We start from the raw sequence: 16,631 nt of genomic DNA, 5'->3' as shown, positions 1-16,631 counted from the left end.
CAATACACCTGATCAACAAGCGGAAACATGTGAACATGTAGAGAGCGATGTTTTAATCTGCTCTGTCACATGTTTTACACAAGCACAGCGAGCTAGCTCGGCTAATAGTGAACTGCTACAAGCTCAAAGAAGCTGTCTGTACGCAGTTGTCAGCAAGTTCGTTTATTTGCAAAAGAAAAGTCTGGAGAGAAGCTATTCCTTAATTTGCCATTTATTAAAACATTGGAGGATCAAAACATATCTTGTACAAGGATCTTTTCTATTCAGAAAACCACAGTCAGAAAGATGTTAATCTGTAGCCATCATCCCAGGAAAGAGGGCTCTTCTTAACAGTACACAGAGTTTTAAATGAGAATGTACAACTATCTGGTTTCTCCAGAGGTGGGGAGGAGCTGTGGTTTAGACTTAGCTCTCCCTTCGGTGGTGCACAGGCTGGTCCAGCCTCTTGGCACACGAGTCCACCCTTCGTGTGGAGACAGCGCCCTAGTGGAGGAATCCTACACTTCATCTGTTTGAAAGTTGCTAAAGTCTCTGCTTCGTTCCCCAAAACTGATACTTTTCACTTTCATGGCCATTACAATACATACTGTCCTCGGTACATGATGTTGTTTCTGATCCCTGTTTCTTTGTATAAATGTAAGCCTGTTTGCAACAGCTAATCGACTTTTCCTGCAGTCAGCAGTCTGCAGGACAACTCTTTGAATTATTAAACCTCATGCCCTGCATGTGTGTACAAAAGTTTCAACATGGTATTAATATAATAGGCGAGCAACCTTTGTTTAAATTATTAATTCTCACACAGTCTGACTGTTTCTTAGTTTGCCACAAATCTTAAAAATGGCAAATTCTTGTAAACGTCCTGCTGGCTGGCTGAGACACCTGCAGTGAATCACAGCACAACTTTACTGTCATCCACATGTGCGAGTCTGCCAGGTAACAGTTTAGGTAACCAGAAGTGCAATAAGCAAGTTTTAAAAATATTTTACAATTGGACATTATATACAGATGGCAAATAGTTAACAGTGCAGTAATGATGAGTTATTGCAGTATTAACAGTGCAGTACTGTACTGGAGTGCAAATGATGCAGTGTATGTATAAATAAATAGTCCAGTAGTGCAAATGAACATGTGGTACATGTAGCAAAAACAATATAGCAGCATTGAAGTTAAGGTGTATGAGGGGACAGTGGAGTCAGTGGGGGGGCAGAGTTCAGCAGGAAGACAGCTCTGGGAAAAGCTGTTTCTCAGTCTGCTGGTCCTGGTCCGGAGGCACCTGAGGCGAGAAACCAGTCTCTGGGCGGGGAGAGGAGTCTTAAGAATGCTGCGGGCTCGACGCAGACAGCGTTTCCTCTGGACGTCCTCAGTGGCTGGAAGTGGAGTCCCTGAGGTGCGCTGGGCAGTTTTCACCACCCGCTCCAGAGCCCAGCGCTCTGCAGCAGAGCAGTTCCCATACCAGACTGTGACTCAGCTGGTTAGGATGCTCTCTACTGTGCAGCAATAGAAGTTCACCAGGACAGCTGAGGACAGTTGGGTCTTCTTCAGTGTCCTCAGGAAGAAGAGGCGCTGGTGAGCCTTGTTATTGACCAGGCAGGATGTGTGTTTGAGACATTTCTATAACACAAAGACACAAGTGAGGAGTCACAGAAACAGGCAGGACAGGCAGTAAACACCAGTGTTGTCAAGTTCATGTTACTTCTCTCAAAAGTAACTGTTTTTTTGTTTAACTGTCTGCTTTTGAAACAGAATCAACTTTTGGAGAAAGCGCAACCCGACGTCATGCTGCGGTTAGCCACTGTGGAAGCTAATAACTGTGCTTTATCAGACCAAAGTCCAGAAACACGGCTGAAAGTTTGCTGCCGGGTTCCTTTGTGAGAAACGGACAACTACTGTGCTTCACCACGACATTTGAGATCTCTTGTACCTTACTCTGTTTGCTTTTCCTTCTCTTTCCTCTCCACTAACCCACACACCTTTACGCGCATACATATACACACCTACACACACATCTCAAATGACCCAGATAGCGTGGTAGCATAACTAGCTACGCTCCACGCCATCGTGAGGGCAAATAGCGTGTCCTCCATTTTGGCTCAACGCCATGAACTTTGTTTGAGTTTTGCAAATGCCCGCGAATCTGTGCATGACGACCACCCATGTGGTCATGGCCACCATCTTCCTCGCACCCCCTCCTCTATTGTCCCACACACACACATACATCCCCGCACCCACACAAACACGTTTGTTTCACTATCCCCGTGGGGGACAGTCAGTGACATAATGCATTCCCCTAACCATCACAACTAACTGCCTAACCTTAACTCACCGGGATATAAGAACATGAAACACACACACACACACACACACACACACACACACACACACACACTTTACAGGCTTGCTGATTGTTGTATGCTTATTGTGTTTTAGAATAGACGTTAGTGGTTGTTGGCTGAAGTTATTGATTATTAATCAGCGCTAAAGTTAAATAAACTCTATTGTACCTTTAAAGAGCAGTTGCCTGTGGTTATTTTGTGTATGTGTTGTAATAACAGCTGGTTGGGGCGGTCAGTGCTCGGATTCACCCGGTCATGGTTTGAGGGTTCATGTATGTTATTTCCTGTTTTATTTTGAAAGACTCTCCTTCCCTCATGTGTTCAATCGTCTTCGTTGCCTGCATGTCGAGCGTCCTGAGTTTTGGAGTACGTCTAGATTTTGTTTGGCCCTTGCCAGCTTTGTTGAACTCTGTTGTTTGCACCCTCAGGCTGGTTTGCATTTGTATGACTGCATTCCTGGTGTTTGACTGGTCTGAGAACTTTGTAAGCCTTTTTGTTTCATTAAATGATTGAACCCTATACTTGCGTGTCTCCATTGTCTGCATCTGGGTCCAAGCCCTTGTGTTGGCTTAGCTGGTGAAGACTTGTAGCCATCTCAGGGATGTGTGATTTATAGAGATGAATGAGTTGTCTTGTTGGATTTGTGCCAAGCGCTTGTTTTATATTCAGTATACCTGTCTTAGCTTTATTGGCCACGTATGTGCACAAATACCAGGAATTTGACTGTGGTTTTTCGTAGATCTCAATGTACATACATAGAAATAGACATAAATACAGCGTGTGTGTGCGTGTGTGTGTCCTCCATATGAACCCCGTTGTGCAACGCTGGAAACTTAGGACCTCCTCCTACAATTCATCTTTGTCAATACTCAAATCATATCTGCGTCATTGTTAGTTGGGTGAGGAAAAGATCAATAAAAAAAGATACGCTGTCAGCCATACACTATATAATGGTGGCATTTTGAGAAAACAAATAGACAATTTACACATATTTTGGTATGTTGTTTCCAGCAATAATATAAAATAAATGGCTACCAAAACTTGAACTGCAGGAGCATTACATTATTTGGATGCAAATGTATATAAATAATGCAATATTTAGGCCTATACCAGTTCATAAGTCATGACATAGGCCTTTTTCCAGCAGACATTTTGACTTGTCATAGAAGAACCACAGGTGCACTGACATTAACGATGGCTCTGTTCTTTTCTCGTGTCCCAATAAGCCACGCCAATGTGATAGTGAGCCAGCATGAACGATACCAAGACCCTGAAACTGAAGCAGCTAAATGGAATTCAGCCATCATTAATTTGAGTATTTATGTGCTTTTCCTGCTGTGACGTGTGAGAATGTCTTGTGTGAAAAAGGCCTGTATGAACAACAGGAGACATAGATTTGGACTGAACATTGACAAAGTGTTAGGGAGGGTGAGAGCCTCCTAAAGACCTTTCCTTCTGTTACTGAGTCTTTGTAACTACTGGAGATTAACACAGGAGCAGTAAATGAGACTCACTGGTACTTACTATTGATATAGCAGTATTTCAGTACCTAGCAGTAATAGTACCAGTAGGAGCAGTAGGTGCAGTTGTGTCGATTTCATCAGAGGTAAAAGTCTTTAGGAGGGTCTGCTGACAATATTCCTTTCCTACAGACAAACACAAGAACGTTATCACAGTAGAAAATATTTCAGATATTTTTAACTGTTTTAATCTCAATATATTGAGCAAGTAAAAAACACTTCTCTTAAAAGGTGCTTATGTGAAAGTTAATACCTAATTTCAGCCGCTAGAGGTCAGGAGTGCACAGTTATAAAGGAGTCTGATGATGTCAATCATGAATCTGACAGCCTGAACTCATTTAGTCCAAGTCCAAGCTTTCATATCCAGCTGTTAGCAGTGAAGCACATGACTGTCGTCAGGATACTGAGCCATATAACAGAGTCCGAGGCTGAACGAGCCGTCCTAAACCTGGTCACCACCACTCATTACCACTGTCAGTAATCTGAACGGTCATTTAGGAACAAAGATGGATTCAGACAGTGGAGGTAAGAGGGAACCAAAATGTGTTGGACAACTAAACTTTCAGAGCTCTGCAATCAGTGACTTGAATCTACAGTACAACCCACAGACATCAGCAGACGCCTTTCACGCTCACTTCCTCCCTGGTAATGCTGTCAGGCCTGCACTGCAGCCATCTTCACCTTCAGTCTGCTCTTCAGCAAGTCAAACACAAGTTCAATAGATATCAGACACCTTTGAGATTCAGATGAGTTAGTCAAGTTGAGTATTTATGTGCTTTTCCTGCTGTGACGTGTGAGAATGTCTTGTGTGAAAAAGGCCTGTATGAACAACAGGAGACATAGATTTGGACTGAACATTGTCAAAGTGTTAGGGAGGGTGAGAGCCTCCTAAAGACCTTTCCTTCCAAGAATCCAGACCGCCTTCTTTGACTTACACAACAAAACTAAAGCTAAAATCCGGTCGTTTCTGTCCATGGCTGATGCAGAGGCTTTTGTTTGATCCCGGCTGCTTTTAATGACTTATAAAATTGGAAATGGGCTCCCCCCTCCATACCTGTCTGATCTCCTTCAAGAGAGTCAAGTTCAAGTCAGCTGGCTGCAGGGCCTTTTCCTTTTGTGCCCCCTTCCTCTGGAAGGTGAGGTAAAAGATCCTGAGCACATTTTACTCAGGATTTAAAGTTGTGACTTTATTTCCAGCGGTGGAATATAAGTATATTTATTACTTCACTACATTTGTGTTTTGAAAACCATGTATCTCCACCTGTTTGTGATAGAATGAAAGATTAGGTGTTTTGTGTTGAGAAAATGATCAGCTGGAAAACGCATCGTCACAGAGCTGAAAACAGGCTGTTTTTCTGAGCTCATGAAAAGTTGACTTTTTAGAGATACGTGGTTCTCACAGGACAGCGATGCTACAAACATATGATGATCTTATAGACCATGATGCATTGCTGCAGATTAAACTACCCAACAGTATATAAAGCAGTTAAAATGAGCTCAACCTTAAACATCTGCAGCAGTAAAATGCAACACACACATGAATGCAGCAGGAATATGAATCTATATATATCTATATAATCAATATAATAAAACACTGACAGGGAGCAGTTTACTGCACAGTGAATACTTTTACATTTTGCTGAAAATCCTTAAATACTTTTACTTAAAGGTGGGGTATGTGATTGTAATCCAATACACGTCTTTTTGTCAAATTCAGAGAATATCACCTCATGGTCGGCTAGCTCGGACCGAGCCACACAAATCATTCCAGCGATGATTTGTGTGTCCGGTAACGTTAAATGACTTGCCCACGGACTTTCAGCTTAACGTTAGTTACATTACGTGCTGTGTCGCTGTTCACTCTATATCATGGTATTTGTCATGGTATTGGATTTCTCCAGAATCGCATACCCCACCTTTAAGATTGCAGGACTTTTACTTGTAGTGGAGTATTTTCACAGTGTGGTATTAGTACTTTTACTTAAGTAAAGAATCTGAATATTTCTTCTTCCACTGATTTCTATTTTGTGACACTTTTTCTTTTTAATGTTTAATGTAAACAATCTAATGAAAACTGTTCTTGTAATCATTTTCCAATAAATACTATCAAATTCAGTAATGGCTTCTTTACAAAAACTTTATTTTATATTACAAAATAATGATTAATGATGTTTGAACTACAGGGAGCATTAGATTTAAACAAACATCAACACATGTAATTCATATAATACCTAGTGTTCTGTTTTTATCAGCTGAGTCAGCAGTGAGATACAATTTCAACTCGTTGACAGAAAAAAAAGGACCTTCAGCTGGGACTGTTTCATTTCTGTACACTGCAAAGACAATGTGCCAGCATCCAACTGGATTATGACTGGATTCTAGAGCACATTCACTCCACAGTGTACAAAACACTGTCTGCATGTTTAAACAGGAACTGTCTCATCCTGAGGAGAGAAACATTTAGTTTAAGCAGAAACATCTGGTACATTTGTAAAGACATCAGAGAGTGTAGCTCAGTCAGACAGTCCTCAGTCAGTGAACATTTCAGTGTAGAAGACACTGCTGTCTTACCTGCAGCTGTGAACACGTCTGTTGTCTTTTCCACTCAGAGGCTCCTGTTTTGTGAAATATTGATAAATGAGTGACATCATTTAATTACTTAGAAGAAACATCACTCCTACTTTGTACTGTACATACAGTGAAATGGACGCAGTAATAACAGTAAAGGGAGAATAAAACATACCTGTTGGGGATTTTCTGCATTTGTTTTTCTTTCTGTAATAAAACATTACCAACAAACACCTTAATCAACAACTTCATGATGTGACAGACAATATTAATATCTATCAAAAACATGATCAGGTTTTAAGCAAATCTTACCTTTGTTTTGGCATCTTTTCTTCTTTCTGATACAGCTGATGCAGTTCCTGTCGTGTTTGAACTTTGTTCTCCACATTCAGCATCAGCTGAAGCAGTTCCTGCTCTCAGCTGAAGATTTATTGATCCACATCTGGAATGATAGAGGGACATTTTTTACAGGAACATTTGTAGGAAACCATGAATTCACTGCTGTTGGAAGAATTCAGGTGTCTGATGTGAAGCTTCTCTTACTGTGTGTGTGGCCGACAGGATGTAAATGTCCCATCTGAAAATGTCCCCCCACTGCAGTCAGAGCACTCTGTGTCTCTTAACGCTGTTCCTGTACAAATACAAATGAGATATATTGAACCAGTTCAGCGTACATATTATGAAGGGATCAAAGTGTTATATGACATCATTACACTTCATCAGACATGTCTGATTTAATTTCAGTAGATTTAAAAAAACATTTCTTTGTTTCAAGTTTTGATATTTCAGGAAAAATGAATTCTTTGAAGTATGATGAGATGTTGTAGTGCAGCTCTTTTCTCATAATCACAGAGCAAGATGGGATTTTGATTCACTGTAAAGGAGGAATCATATTATATATCATCTTAAATAATAGTACTAATATGTTGATGCCAGTTAACAACTAGATTGTCAGGAAATTACATAACTTGCAGTTACTTGCAGAAAGTGATTTATGAAGAGAAAACTATGTTTTTACCACGAAATAAAACAAATGATCCCGACAGAAAGAACAAGATTCTTCTGCTTTTGTCTGCTCTTGAACCAGTGTTGTCCACGTCAGTTTCAGGAGTCGCTTTCTCCCAGTTAATCTTTCCTTAATATCATAAATAATTTAAGCTCAGAAACTTCATATTTCTGAACCAGAACCTTCAGTATTTGGATCAAGTAACGTGAAAAAGAAGATGTGTCATTAAGTGGCTAAAGCCGTTATTTCAGTGTACCTGATACATATCTAACCAACATTTACAGCAGGTGTTATTTAGACACCTGCAGCCTCTAAATACACCTGCAGCGTACGAAAGTGATCCACAGGTTTCACTTTGGGGCTTTTTCTCAGTCTGCTTCTAATAGTGCGGAGCTTCTGCTCCCATTCACGCATTCCCGCCAGTTTTATGTTGGAAAAATCTTAAAAACACAACCCAACCCATTTTCACACCATTTCCCAGGAGTGATCTATACCGAATAGAGCCAATGTAAAAGCCAAGATGGAGCATATCCCAGGTAGTATCTTGGATTTTACAGAGTTTTTGTACATGAATCTATTTCCAATTATGTTTTTGTTACTTTACATACACTGCACACTGTAACTAATCAGCTTCAGTGGTTTTACTCAGTCGGTTGACCATCTGAACGTTCCCTCATTGACGGCTACAGGCTGACCGGATGACTCAACTGGTCTGAACTTAGCGCTTTCTACAAATTTATTTTGGTGCTTCTGTTCTGCCATCTAGTGGTCAGAAATCACCACTTGCAGCTTTAAGTCAATAAGGTCAGTTTCCCTGAACTTTAAAACTTAAACTATACCTATAACCTTAAAGTCAGCACAAGAAAACCAACCTTTCTGACGGATGTATTGTCCTGGTCGACAGCTTGTGTGTTTCTGTGCGGCCGCACAGCCGTCCTCTGCAGAGTCCACACAGTAGAATCCCTCCAGTGGTTCACAAACTGCATCTGATGTTGTTGTACATGACGTCTTTGTCTTTAAACCAGAACCTGTCAACACATGTGGAGGTTACATATGGAGATATTAAACCTTTATTCTGTTTAATCTACTAGAGAGCAACATGCTATTTCTTTTCGGACTTAAAGGCGATCTTTAGTTTTGAATGACATTTTTAGTAAATGTAAAACAGTAGTTTACCTAATTTATGAAGTCATGGGAAAACATCTGATTTGTCTTTTATGATTTGATTGGGTGGAGAATAAAACAACCCAGTGGAAAAAAGATGGAAGGTACCAGTGACTTCTGGAGAAGTCAGATCTATCATTACTGCAAATCCCACTGTTAAAACTTGCTTATTGCTGTTTAAAAACTGAGGAAAACACAGGAGTACAGCAAAATCTCTGCTGATATTAACAGCTTTGATGGCCGTGGCCACAGCCACAGAATGAAAGGTCCAAGGTTTAACACTCGCCCACATCATTACCACGTTTAGTTATTTTCATTTGCAGACGCTTAAAATGACAAACACAATCTGTTTGGTTTAGAATTTGTTTATTGGCACCTTTGGACACGCACTGCCTCTAGATTAAGTGCACACATTTACTTTACATTGTTTTGTCATACTGTTTGGTTTGATTAAGTTATGCTAATGCTCTTCTCTATGCCTTGAGCTACCCTGAGCTACTGCTGAGTTCTCCTTCCTGGTCTGGCAAAAGATGGGGATGAGGGCGGAGCCTGCCTTCATGCAGAGGCCCAAGCCAAGGACCATACCACAAGCTCTGACAGCATGGGGGGAGATCAGGGGTCTTAGTGTTTGAGTTGTAGTTGTTGTCTATGCCCCCCCCGTGTGTTTATTGGTTTGATCACCCAGTATATATGTTGCCCTCATGTCTCATTCTGTTAGGTCGGTTAGTTAACCTAATGTGTTGTTTTGCTGGCCTCTTTTAAGGGCCTTATCATTTTCTGAATTTAGTTGTCCTTAATAATGTGTTTTGTTGAATCTTTTGGGGGAAAATAAACCCTCTTTTTGAACCTTAAACCTGTGTTTCTTGTGCTTTAATTGCAAAAGAAACAGAACTTGTCGTCATTTCGAAGGTCTTGTGGCTTACTTACGTGCCTGTTGTCACACACAAAATGTCTTCACTGGTATCGCAGTATTTCAGAGTATTTCATAACACATGAGGTCTTTGTTTTTGCATGCAGTCTTTCATTTTCATTAGTGCAAAATCAGTAATGTGCAGTAAACTCATCAAAAGTGCAAGTGCGTATGCGTCAACGTGCATGCTGCCTGTTGCCGTAGCTCCGTCTCGCCGTCTTACTTTTTCTAACTTTTCCTTTTTCTTCCAAACTTGAGTAACTTGTGTGTAAGTATAATTTAAACTACGCTATTTACAAAAATGAGAGTAGAAAGTGTTTTAGTACTTTTTTTCGCCGTGGAACTTCTTCTCCTGCTACTCGGTCAGGGCACCGACTTCCGTGAGTGTAGTTTGATGTGCTTCTCAGAGACATGGCTACACCAGGATATCCTGGATCATAACGTTTCCATCGACGGCTTTCAGACTGTTCGGACCGACAGGGATCACACCGGGAGCGGTAAGCGGAAAGGCAGCGGGCTTGTTATTCCGGTTAACAACAGATGGTGTAACCCTGGTCACGTTACTATCAAGCAGAGTATCTGTAGCCCGGACATTGAACTGTTAGCTGTGGGACTCTGGCCATATTATCTGCCACGTGAATTCTCACATGCCATTGTTGTGGCTGTTTACATCCCCCCCTCTGCTAACCCAGCATCGGCGTGCAACACCATTCACACCGCCATAGCACAACTCCAGACTCAACACCCGAGTGCACTCATATTAATCTCGGGTGACTTCAGCCGTGTCAGTGTTTCAACAACACTGACTAATTTCACCCAGTATGTGAATTGTCCTACTAGAGAGGAGAGGACACTGGACTTGCTGTATGCTAACGTTAAGGATGCATACAGCTCTCATACAGCTGGAGCGGAAACTCCAGCAGAACAACATGAGAGAGGTCTGGAGTGGCATGAAGAGCATCACGGGCTTAAGACCGACTGGCAGCAGAGGAGCTGAAGGCAGCTTGGACAGGGCCAACGAACTTAATCTGTTCTTTAACAGATTCGACACACCGGCTCCTGCTCATCCCCCCTCTAACTCAGCTGCTGTCGGTCCTCAGGCTCCTCTGAGTCCACTGCTCCCCCCTCCTCCATGTTCCTAGGAGAGTCCTACTCCCCCTCAACTGTCTCTCAGGCTAATGGCCCTCTTCACACTGATGACCCCCCCCCCCCCCCCACCTGTAACCTCTGCTGTGTGCCTGACTACTGACCTGATGAAACTCCACTCAAACAAGGCTGCAGGCCCCAATGGAGTTAGCCCCGGGGTGCTAAAAGCCTGTGCCCGCCAGTTATGTGGAGTTCTTCAACATGTTTTCAATCTGAGCCTGAGTCTTCAAAGAGTCCCTGTTCTGTGGAAGACATCTTGCCTCATTCCTGTGCCGAAGACGTCGCATCCCAGTGGCTCCAAGGACTACAGACTGGTGGCACTGACCTCCCACATAATGAAGACCCTGGAGAGACTAGTGCTGGAACAGCTGCGGCCCATGGTCAGACTCCTCCTGGGCCCCCTTCAGTTCGCCTACAAGCCCCGGCTGGGAGTTGAGGATGCCATCATCTTCCTGCTGAACTGCATCCACACCCACCTGGACAAGGCAGCAAGCACGTTGAGGATCATGTTTTTTGACTTCTCCAGTGTTTTCAACACCATCCGGCCAGCCCTGCTGGGTGAGAAGCTGGCAGCGATGCAGGTGGATGCCCCCCTCATGTCCTGGATCATGGACTACCTGACTGGCAGACCACAGCATGTGCGTCTGCAGCACTGTGTGTCGGACAGCGTGGTCAGCAACACTGGGGCCCCTCAGGGGACTGTCCTCTCTCCCTTCCTCTTCACCATCTACACCACGGACTTCAGCCACCACACAGAGTCCTGCCACCTTCAGAAGTTTTCTGATGACTCTGCTGTGGTGGGATGTATCAGCGGTGGTGATGAGACTGAGTACAGGGCTGTGATGGGGAACTTTGTCTCATGGTGTGAGCAGAACTATCTGCAGCTCAATGCGACAAAGTCTAAGGAGCTGGTTGTAGACCTACGAAGGGCCAAGGCCCCAGTGACCCCGGTTTCCATCCAAGGGGTCAGTGTGGACATTGTAGAGGATTACAAGTACCTGGGAGTACACATGGACAACAAACTGGACTGGGCTAAGAACACTCAAGCTCTGTACAGGAAAGGCCAGAGCCGCCTCTATTTTCTGAGGAGGCTGAGGTCCTTCAACATCTGCTGGACAATGCTGAGGATGTTTTATGAGTCTGTGGTGGCCAGTGCTATCCTGTATGCTGTTGCATGCTGGGGCAGCAGGTTGAGGGTAGCGGACGTTAACAGACTCAACAAACTGATCCGTAAGGCCAGCGACATTGTGGGGGTGGAGCTGGACTCTCTGTCGGTGGTGTCAGAGAGGAGGATGCTGGCCAAACTACATACCGTCTTGGACAGTGTCTGCCACCCACTCCATGACATGCTGGTCAAACAAAGGAGTACCTTCAGCGGAAGACTCATCCCCCCAAAAAGCACCACAGAGCGCCACAGGAAGTCATTCCTGCCTGTGGCCATCAGACTCTTTAACTCCTCCCTCTAAGTGTCAGTCTGTATGACCCTAAGTATTAAAATGGACATAGATCATTATCTCTGCAATACTTGAAATTATTGTGCAATACTTACTGTGTAATACTCACGTGCAATATACCCTTTTCAGTTTAAAATTCCCTATTTATTGATATTGATATTTATTCATACCTCTATTACTGCTGTGCAATATCCTCTATCTCATTATAATCTTAATAAGCTACACTTAATCTGACAGTTCATGCACTATTACCTTAAACCGTATTATTATCATCAACCGGTAAACCCACTTTGTACTTCACACTTATTTTATTTTATACTTATACCCACTTGGTACTTAATTTATTTTCTGACCTGTATTATAGTGTATTATATTTTTTGCTAGTACTTCTATTCAAGTGTGCACTGATGTGATAGTGAGCTGCTGTAACAAAAGAGTTTCCCCACGGGGATCAATAAAGTATTTCTGATTCTGATTCTGAAAATGAGTCTCTGCATCTTTGCAATGGCATTGTCTTCAACAGTTTCCTCACTTCTTACACAGCATTAACAGTGGGACCTGCCGTAATAAGCAGACTTACTGCCTTTAACTGTAGGCTTGGTCATAGGTATCTACTAATGATTAGGAAATATTAACAAAAAACTACCTGCATCACAGTTTGTACAGGGAAAGCACTGTTTAAGTCCAGTAGGCTGATTCATGAAGGTTCTCTCTACGCAGGGCAGACAGGAAGTACTTCTGAACTCTGTGCAATCTGTTTTAACTCGACTTCCTGTTGAAAAGGAAAAACCAACAATTTAATTTCATGCAACATAATGTTTCTATTAAATCAAAGTGTATAATCTTGAGGGTAATGCGCACGTTGTGAGCTCGGCAAAGTGACACACACTGCTGTCTACTACAGAGTCATTCTTTTACTGTCGGAATAAAACCGATACGTTTCACCTGTGAACATAAACAGCACCAACCGTGGGAGTAAGACTGACTCCACTGATCTGCACACAAGTGCTTGATTCTGGTAATCACTGCTGGCACCTGGCAGTATAACAGAAAGACTCTGTATGTAACTGAAAGTGAGATATTCCTTTAACATTCAGATGGATCTTACCAGCAGGACACATTGGACAGCATTTATTCCCTATCAGATACTCCGCTCCCTGACATGTGAGGGTCTGTCCTCTGAAGACACTCATCACAAGTATCTGTGAAGAGTAAGAAAAGGTTTTCTGTCTCAGTGAAGCCTGTTAAAATGAAAACATACTGCAAATCAAATCCATGGATAGAAGCTGTTGAAATGAACCCTGATAGAAACCAGGCAACACTTTGTGTTTGTGTAGATCCGTTTCAGTCACCCAGATAGTTAATGTCCAAAAAATACAAAGTAAAACCACATTACCACATCCACGACAGCTAAAAGTACCGACTGAGATGTTGCTGCTCGTTCTACGAATCATTAGGAGTTCATCATTTCACCTTTGCAGATGAGTTATAGCATGAAGTCACATGACAGTTAATGATTTGTGTCATTTGTCATCAGAGTAAAGTCAATGATTGTACTGGCACATAAAATGCAGAGAGTTGAAATCTTTCATTGCTTTGATGCAGCTTCAACTCAGAGTTGTCGACGGGTGAGTCTGCAGCAGTGTGAAGGATTTAGTGCCATCTAGCGGTGAAATTGCAGATTGCAACCAACTGAATACAGCTCGCCTCACCCTCCCCTTCCAAGCGTGTAGGAGGAGCTAGTATTTCTATTTTCTCTTATTAAAAATTATTTATTTTTGTATTTCTTCATTTCAAAACTGTTTGTAAATGTGCGTTCACAGGCGCTGGTGGATGCTGCCGATTTTCACAAACCCCACCCCCGTCATCCTACCACTGGAAATGGTTACACTTTCCCACCAGTACTGATTTAGAAAACGGCTCCATCTTAACCTTTACCACATCCACTCTCTTCTCCTACAGAGGTTAAAGGCAGGGCAGCTGCTCATCACTCAGTAGAGCTGATGAAGCCTCTCTGATGAACAGAGTGTTTGTCGACAATATTATTATCTATCAAAAACATGATCAGGATTTGAGCAAATCTTACCTCTGTTTTGGCATCTTTTCTTCTTTCTGATACAGCTGATGCAGTTCCTGCTGTCGTCAGCTGAAGATTTAATGATTCATATCTGGAATGATAGAGGGACATTTTTTACAGGAACATTTGTAGGAAACCATGAATTCACTGCTGTTATATGAATTCAGGTGTCTGATGTGAAGCTTCTCTTACTGTGTGTGTGGCTGACAGGATGTAAATGTCGCATCTGTTCCCCCACTGCAGTCAGAGCACTCTGTGTCTCTTAACGCTGTTCCTGTACAAATACAAATGAGATATATTGAACCAGTTCAGCGTACATATTATGAAGGGATCAAAGTGTTATATGACATCATTACACTTCATCAGACATGTCTGATTTAATTTCTGTAGATTTAAAAAAAACATTTCTTTGTTTCAAGTTTTGATATTTCAGGAAAAACGAATTCTTTGAAGTATGATGAGATGTTGTAGTGCAGCTCTTTTCTCATAATCACAGAGCAAGATGGGATTTTGATTCACTGTAAAGGAGGAATCATATTATATATCATCTTAAATAATAGTACTAATATGTTGATGCCAGTTAACAACTAGATTGTCAGGAAATGACATAACTTGCAGTTCAACACAGCAGTTTAAACTTTTGTCTTCTGGCCAGTGTAACATCCATCTGTCTGGGTAACGGCCGTAATAACATGAAAACGAGGAAAGTGATTTATGAAGAGAAAACTATGTTTTTACCACGAAATAAAACAAATGATCCCGACAGAAAGAACCAGATTCTTCTGCTTTTGTCTGCTCTTGAACCAGTGTTGTCCACGTCAGTTTCAGGAGTCGCTTTCTCCCAGTTAATCTTTCCTTAATATCATAGAAATAATTTAAGCTCAGAAACTTCATATTTCTGAACCAGAACCTTCAGTATTTGGATCAAGTAACTCGTGAAAAAGAAGGTGTGTCATTAAGTGGCTAAAGCCGTTATTTCAGTGTACCTGATACATATCTAACCAACATTTACAGTAGGTGTTGTTTAGACACCTGCGACCTCTAAATACACCTGCAGCGTACGTTGGTCAGAACAGCAGCCCCAGTTACTAAACATGCCAGTAAATGTGGATGAAAACGTTAAATTACAGTATCTGGTAAAGCATGGAGCATTTGAGAAAGTGATCCACAGGTTTCACTTTGGGACTTTTTCTCAGTCTGCTTCTAATAGTGCGGAGCTTCTGCTCCCATTCATGTATTCCCACCAGTTTTATGTTGGAAAAATCTTAAAAACACAACCCAACCCATTTTCACACCATTTCCCAGGAGCGATCTATACCGAATAGAGCCAATGTAAAAGCCAAGATGGAGCATATCCCAGGTAGTATCTTGGATTGTACAGGTCTTCTGTACATGAATCTATTTAAATTATGTTTTTGTTACTTTACATGCACTGCATAGTGTAACTAATCAGCTTCAGTGGTTTTACTCAGTCGGTTGACCATCTGAAAGTTCCCTCATTGACGGCTACAGGCTGACTGGATGACTCAACTGGTCTGAACTTAGCGCTTTCTACAAATTTATTTTGGTGCGTCTGTTCTGCCATCTAGTGGTCAGAAATCACCACTTGCAGCTTTAATGAGCAAGTTGTCAATAAGGTCAGTTTCCCTGAACTTTAAAACTTAAACCATACCTATAACCTTAAAGTCAGCACAAGAAAACCAACCTTTCTGACGGATGTATTGTCCTGGTTGACAGCTTGTGTGTTTCTGTGCGGCCACACAGCCGTCCTCTGTAGAGTCCACACAGTAGAATCCCTCCAGTGGTTCACAAACTGCATCTGATGTTGTTGTACATGACGTCTTTGTCTTTAAACCAGAACCTGTCAACACATGTAGAGGTTACATATGGAGATACTAAACCTTTATTCTGTTTAATCTACTAGAGAGTAACATGCAGAGGCCCAAGCCAAGGACCATACCACAAGCTCTGACAGCATGGGGGGAGATCAGGGGTCTTAGTGTTGAGTTATAGTTGTTGTCTGCCCCCCCGTGTGTGTTTTGTGGTTTGATCACCCAGTATATCTGTTGTTGCCGTCATGTCTCATTCTGTTAGGTCAGTTTGTTGACCCAACATGTTGTTTTGTTGGCCTCTTTTAAGGGCTCCAATAATTTTCTGAATTTAGTTGCCCTTAGTTACAGTGGTGTGAAAAAGTGTTTGCCCCCTTCCTGATTTCTTATTTTTTTGCATGTTTGTCAAACTTAAATGTTTCAGATCATCAAACAAATTTAAATATTAGTCAAAGATAACACAAGTAATCACAAAATGCAGTTTTTAAATGAAGGTTGTTATTATTAAGGGAAAACAAAATCCAAACCTACATGGCCCTGTGTGAAATCAGAATCAGAAATACTTTATTGATCCCCGAGGGGAAACTCTTTTGTTACAGCAGCTCACTATCACGTCAGTACACA

At 42.0% G+C, this 16,631-nt stretch overlaps 1 protein-coding gene across 4 annotated transcripts in view; it reads right to left on the bottom strand.

Moving 5' to 3' along the window:
- Positions 1–5,972: 5,972 nt before the first annotated feature.
- LOC122883565 (tumor necrosis factor receptor superfamily member 14-like) overlaps positions 5,973–16,631 on the bottom strand; it is a 36,009-nt gene continuing 25,350 nt past the window's right edge. For 2 of the 4 annotated variants that reach the window (XM_044212430.1, XM_044212429.1), the window contains 11 exons: positions 15,884–16,039; positions 14,371–14,452; positions 14,188–14,269; positions 13,210–13,303; positions 12,748–12,873; positions 8,300–8,455; positions 6,965–7,052; positions 6,734–6,863; positions 6,597–6,628; positions 6,425–6,468; positions 5,973–6,297 (listed from right to left, as the gene is read on the bottom strand). In XM_044212430.1, coding sequence (XP_044068365.1) covers positions 6,459–6,468; positions 6,597–6,628; positions 6,734–6,863; positions 6,965–7,052; positions 8,300–8,455; positions 12,748–12,873; positions 13,210–13,303; positions 14,188–14,269; positions 14,371–14,452; positions 15,884–16,039 — 956 coding nt within the window. In that variant the 3' untranslated portion in view covers positions 5,973–6,297; positions 6,425–6,458. Of the gene's footprint in view, positions 6,298–6,424; positions 6,469–6,596; positions 6,629–6,733; positions 6,864–6,964; positions 7,053–8,299; positions 8,456–12,747; positions 12,874–13,209; positions 13,304–14,187; positions 14,270–14,370; positions 14,453–15,883; positions 16,040–16,631 lie in introns of those variants that run through there. The other 2 variants (XM_044212428.1, XM_044212431.1) reach the window with 2 other exon arrangements.

Source organism: Siniperca chuatsi, linkage group LG10 (assembly GCF_020085105.1).
Source record: "Siniperca chuatsi isolate FFG_IHB_CAS linkage group LG10, ASM2008510v1, whole genome shotgun sequence".
Taxonomy (NCBI): domain Eukaryota; kingdom Metazoa; phylum Chordata; class Actinopteri; order Centrarchiformes; family Sinipercidae; genus Siniperca; species Siniperca chuatsi.
The sequence above is the reverse complement of the archived record's forward strand: the minus strand, read 5'-3'. Positions and strand labels throughout refer to the sequence as shown.